Here is a 6255-nt window from a genome sequence, read left to right on the forward strand (position 1 = left end):
AGGGATAGTATGTCAGTAGTGATGTCCTACACACTCCTACAATTTTTGATAACAGTAAGATGATGAATGGAAATATTCGCTATAGAATAAACAATAATTTATTGATCTATATTGAGTATTTAATTTATGAACATATGTTAAGAAAACAACAGTTTTTCGAAAAATAATATAATGCTGTGTGAATTCTAAGCAATTCAGATCAGATATTACCCAGAATTACAATAGAAACATGGCATGCTTAAATATCATGTTTGTACATAAACACTTTTCATCTTCGACTTAGGAAATCCTCCCTCTTTAAGCCTGCTATTGTAATTAGATTTAAGATTATGTTTACATAGGTAACGAACTTCTCAATTTTTCAGTATTGTACTTTACAATGATACAGCTTTATGTATATGTTAAATAAATTTTAATAGATGTTTACAATAAATTAAAAATGAGTGACATCCCTTAAATAGAATGATTCTTGAACATCATTTGAAATCTAAGCAAATTAAATTAGCAAGTTCAATATTCAATAACTTTGCCCACGTTTGTGATTGTATTGTGAAGGAAAGTAGGCTATGAGTTTTACCCAGAAATTCGTTTATTATCACTACAATTATGTAACAAGAGTTATAAACTTCTTAGAGGTACTGTGTACTAACAACCCCAACCCATCCAGTGAATCTCCTCAATTGTTCACAGTTTGGATTCAAAGAAGTATGACAATAAAATAAGAATCTGAAGTGCAGCACTATTTCCAAATCTGTTAACTAGAAAAATAAATTCCACACAGACAAAACAACAATGAACACAACAAAAGACGAACTGTATTTTAGCTCCAAAACAAAGATCTTTAAGTATCCAAATCTAATTTCTGGAGTGTGTATCATGCAACTGCATTCTTACATTCTCTATCATGCCCCATTAACATACAACGAAAATGGCAGCTTGAATTTCAAATTGCCATGGCCAATGTCCACATATATTAAACCAATCAACCAAAACACACTTTTTTTTTTCAGGCAGATTTGGAAAGCCACTTTTTGGATACTGGCAGGGCAGATAATATGCTCAACAAGAATTTAAATACACAGTATGTATAGCAGTCTCCTATTTCGAGTTCATTTGAGACGGCTTCTTTTCTGCAAAGAAGTTTTTTAACACAAACACCTGTCCAACAGTGATAATGAGAACTGCTAATGTTTCTAATATTGACCACCACATGACACGTTCATTAAGATCTTCAGCACGCTTTCGGCCTTGTGCTTCACGCAGCCGATGGTGTGTCTGATAGTCTATTATACTGTTCAGATTCTTGTGTATTTCCTGGGCTGAAGACTCCATCTGAAACATTGGACATAAAATTATTTTACAACTGAAAAATTCCAGGGAAAAAGACTACAAAGAACAATCTTTAACAATCTTTCACTACTTCACTATTTCAATAGCGTAGGCCTACCATGGAACATAAGGTACACCAGAATATTTATCCTTATGAATTTTAAGAAAAATAACGTGTTCATCTATACAGGGAACAGCTCTCTCAGAGAGCTTAGCTTCTCCCACTACCTTAGTTGCTGTTGTATGTAGGTACTCATTCTGACTGCTCTGTTTACAATACAAGTTCCCCGTCCTGATCTATATGTATAGTAAGTTTTCAGAATTTAGTCTAGCAACTGTTTACATCCCTCCTGCCTGCTACATTGTGATCCTGTCTCACGAAAGATTAATGACCAGTCAAATTGAACAAACACTTTTCTTATATTATTCGCAGATTAAAGCAAAATCTATAAGAAAAATAAGATTATTTTTCACTAAATGCCAAAATAATGATGGTTTAAATGGGAATGATCTATAAATATCAGTATAAAATTTAAAAAATCAAACTGAATTTGTACTTACTTACTGGCTTTTAAGGAACCCGGAGGTTCATTGACACCCTCACATAAGCCCGCCATTGGTCCCTATCCTGAGCAAGATTAATCCATTCTCTATCATCTTATCCCACCTCCCTCAAATCCATTTTAATATTATCTTCCCATCTACGTCTCGGCCTCCCTAAACGTCTTTTTCCCTCCGGCCTCCCTAAACGTCTTTTCCCTCCGGCCTCCCAACTAACACTCTATATGCATTTCTGGATTCGCCCATATGTGCTACATGCCCTGCCTATCTCAAACGTCTGGATTTAATGTTCCTAATTACGTCAGGTGAAGAATACAATGCGTGCAGTTCTGTGTTGTGTAACTTTCTCCATTCTCCTGTAACATCATCCCTCTTAGCCTCAAATATTTTCCTAAGCACCTTATTCTCAAACACCCTTAACCTATGTACCTCTCTCTCAAAGTGAGAGTCCAAGTTTCACAACCATTAAGAACAACCGGTAATATAAATGTTTTATAAATTCTAACTTTCAGATTTTTTGACAGCAGACTGGATGATAAAAGCTTTTCAACCGAATAATAACAGGCATTTCCCATATTTATTCTGTGTTTAATTTCCTCCCGAGTATCATTTATATTTGTTACTGTTGCTCCAAGATATTTGAACTTCTCCACCTCTTCAAAAGATAAATTTCCAATTCTTATATTTCCATTTCCTACAATATTCTCGTCACAAGACATAATCATATACTTTGTCTTTTCGGGATTTACTTCCAAACCTATCTCTTTACTTGCTTCCAGTAAAATTCCCGTATTTTCCCTAATCGTTTGTGGATTTTCTCCTAACATATTCACATCATCCGCATAGACAAGCAGCTGATGTAACCCATTCAATTCCAAACCCTCTCTGTTATCCTGAACTTTCCTAATGGCTGAATTTGTACTAGACAAAAAATTTAAAGAGAAAAAGACATGATGAAAATTATACTAAACTAGAAAATCTGCATAAAAAATTGCACATAATCTACACATAATAGAGGAATAAAAATGTAATATAAAGACAGAAGTTGCAAAGATTTCTATAAAAAAAAAAAAGCTGAGAATGATCATGGATAATTCTATGGTATCTATGGGTGGACAGGCAGCATTTTGAACAGTTCTCATGATCAAGTTTGGAGTCTCTATTAAGATTACTTAGATTCCATTCTTTTTATTAGTGATAATATTAATTTTGCTGTGGCTATGTGAATAGTGTGCTTGCTTCGCAACCAAACAGTTTGTAGTTTGATTCCCAGCATGGACAATGGAGAAATTTATCTTCCGTCCAAGGTACTGGGTGTTCTGTGATGTTCTTCTTTCTCATGCTGTGGAAAGCATTAAGCAAACCTCTGCCGTGTCACCGTGCTTAGTAAACCTTGAGCGAGTCGCTCGCATACCCACGACCTTGCCTAAGAGATATACCTGTCTTTCAGGCAGATCACTCGCCATCAATATTAATTTCTACTGCTGAGACTGAAAAACTAACGAACTTGCTATATGCAAAGAAGTCGGATATCTGGAGAGACTTTTACTACAGTGAAGCCATGACAAACCGAGAATGGACAGGGCCAAACAGGAAGGAAAGGCACATAATAACAAGACTAGCGGTACACGGCTTCCACCATACCTTGTGCAGAACTAAAAAATTCCACGACCCAGACGATTCGTGCATATGTGAACTCTGCGGTAATAAATGTGAACGATATCATATCGAAAGCTGCAAAAGAAGAACCAATTCCATCTTGCAGTACACGGGCGCAGAATAAGATAGCCAAAATCACAGATCACACGAGATACTTATTCCATGCACATACGTGCCCATTTCAGTGTTCACCAATATTAATTTTAATTTCGATATTAGTGAATCCTTGCTGCAAATAAAACGCAGTCTGTGACAACAAGCCAGAGGGGAGGGGATTGACTCAAGAACAAAAACTGCACTTTCACTAGCACTTCAAGCATAGGTTATCTGATAAGTAAAGATAAATATGTCTATGCAGAGACCTTGAAAGTCTACAGGAGGCAAAGCTCCTGCAACATTTCATACTAGAAAAAGCATAACAATCTGTCCACTTTATTCTAGGAAAGAAATTTATGTCATTTGACAAGAACCTCAATTAGTTCCACAACCAATCTGGAGATTATTCTGAAGATAAAACTCTATTCTCTTCCGTATTCACAATTGCATCTGTATCTTCTCAGTATTTAGCCACACTGAACTATCTTGACTCCAGTAGTTAATATTCTGCCGGCCATGGTGAAAGTGTAATAATGCATTAGTCATGGTGATGTATCCAAATACTACAAAGGTAATGACCTGGTGACATGCTACTGTATGTGTTGTCATATTTAGAACAAGAACATCAACACAATACAAAAGAAGATGACTGAACAAGACAGGCATAAAAAATTTAATTACTCGTTAAGTGTTTATATTGTTGTAAAAGTATATTATTTTATTGCTTTAAATCTGAATTAGATATATTTTATATTCATGCGAACATAATTTTAATTTTTAATATCCCTGTTGAATTGAAACTAGGACATCATTTAGCTAGAACCGATTGTTGCAAAAGTAAATATTATTTACATATATGCTTCTGACTAGCTTTTTTTTTTTTTTTTTTTTTCCATTTTCAGCATATTACAATAAGCTAACTTAGTTCACATACATTACCTCGCATATCACGTGACACAGGATACGTAAATTTACGAGTTTAATAGGTTTGGAACAATTTCGTACAAATTCCTTGTGGACACAGTACTCATTATTTCTCTCATATTTATATCATAAGAATTAGCCTAACGAATTTGATTCTTATAGTTTCAAATGTTGACAAATATAATCATATTGTATGAAAGTAGCATTTTATTTCCTCTAGTTTCTTTAAACTTGACAACTTTTTAAACTAGTCCTGTGGAATTTTGCTAGAGTTCACATAGTAAAAACATCCAGTCTAGGCCTATAACTCACGCCATACTACACTTAAGTCTGTGATTACAAATGATACAGGTCTATAATATTTAGGCTTCTGTATACATTTTATTCTGACGATTCAAGAAGGGCATGTAGAGTAGCTACACAAAAACTGTATTACTAACTTATTTTCAAAATCTTGCGAATATTTTTTTAATGAACACTATGCTCTTACCTGAGTCATGACTGTAACATGTTCACCTAATCCAGGCAAGGGTTGCTCGTCACCCACTTGAAAATCCATGTAAACAAGTTTGTGTGAGAAGGTGGAGAATTCATTACTGAAGCATACTACGTATATGCCGGACATCTTTGGAACAAATGTGTGACTATCAAACTGAGCTTTTACTTGTCTATAAATAATTTCCTTGTTTGGAGCCTCCAAAGTAACATCTACGTCGTACTGACCGCCTGTAACAACCTGAAAAGAAGGAACAAGGCACTTATAACCTCTACAGAAATTACTTAATATAATAACTCTGTAGGTAACAAAATTTTTAAAGATTATATAATAACAGTCATTATTGTTTACCTGAAATTCTAATGTTGATGATACATTCAAAGGGATTTCTTGATGGAAGCATTCTTTAGCATTATCGGGTAACTCAAAAGTTAATTCCACTCCACCCGAAAGATACACGTAGGTTAATAACACTGTCAATAAAGTCCATACTGGCCAGTAATCCATATTGGCGAAAGGTCAAATCAACATTTAACTAAAATTTGCTATTAAAATTCATAAATGTCAAGTTAAGACATTGAATTCTCTCAATTTTGGAAAATTCCTTCTCGACCTGTTACCCGAACGTGGCCGGAAACGGAATTGTTCATACCGGTGCCATCTCTTGACAACGTCACACACTGATATGCCATTTCGTAAAGCAGGATTGCCAAAACAAAACTGTAACGTTACTGTATAGCTCTTTCGTTGAAAAGGGGATCGATACAGAAATCATAAATTCTAATGTATGGTCACCTGGTGTGCAATAAAATGAACGTTACGAGTTGTAACAGCTCAGTCCATAATATTGAGACGTGATAGCTGAAAATGCGATGTGCGTGTCGACTAGTGGTACAGACAAGGTCACCTACCGATATTACTTAAACTGCGTACCGTACTCTGCGTCTTGAATATAATCCCAACGTGGCTTCGTGCGCTTCGATGGATCTTTGTAACATTATTATTATTATTATTATTATTATTATTATTATTATTATTATTATTATTATTGGAAATCTCGCCAAAGTGCTAAAATTATGCTCGCTTTGGAGTCGTAGGCTATTATTGTTCCAGGGACAATAACTCATCTCTTACGAAAATACTGACAGCTGCCACAATTAGCTATTATTTACAGCTTTGGGGAAATTATG

At 34.9% G+C, this 6255-nt stretch overlaps 1 protein-coding gene across 1 annotated transcript; it reads right to left on the bottom strand.

Annotated features, from left to right (window-relative positions):
* Nucleotides 1–571: 571 nt before the first annotated feature.
* On the bottom strand, nucleotides 572–6048 carry p24-1 (transmembrane emp24 domain-containing protein). Its single transcript, XM_069818851.1, has 3 exons — nucleotides 5417–6048; nucleotides 5060–5305; nucleotides 572–1332 (listed from the first exon to the last, which is right to left on the bottom strand). Exons 1-3 carry the CDS (start codon nucleotides 5570–5572, stop codon nucleotides 1099–1101), a joined length of 636 nt encoding a protein of 211 aa, XP_069674952.1. The 5' UTR covers nucleotides 5573–6048; the 3' UTR covers nucleotides 572–1098.
* Between the last annotated feature and the right edge of the window lie 207 nt (nucleotides 6049–6255).

The sequence above is a fragment of the Periplaneta americana genome, chromosome 2, assembly GCF_040183065.1.
Source record: "Periplaneta americana isolate PAMFEO1 chromosome 2, P.americana_PAMFEO1_priV1, whole genome shotgun sequence".
Lineage (NCBI taxonomy): Eukaryota > Metazoa > Arthropoda > Insecta > Blattodea > Blattidae > Periplaneta > Periplaneta americana.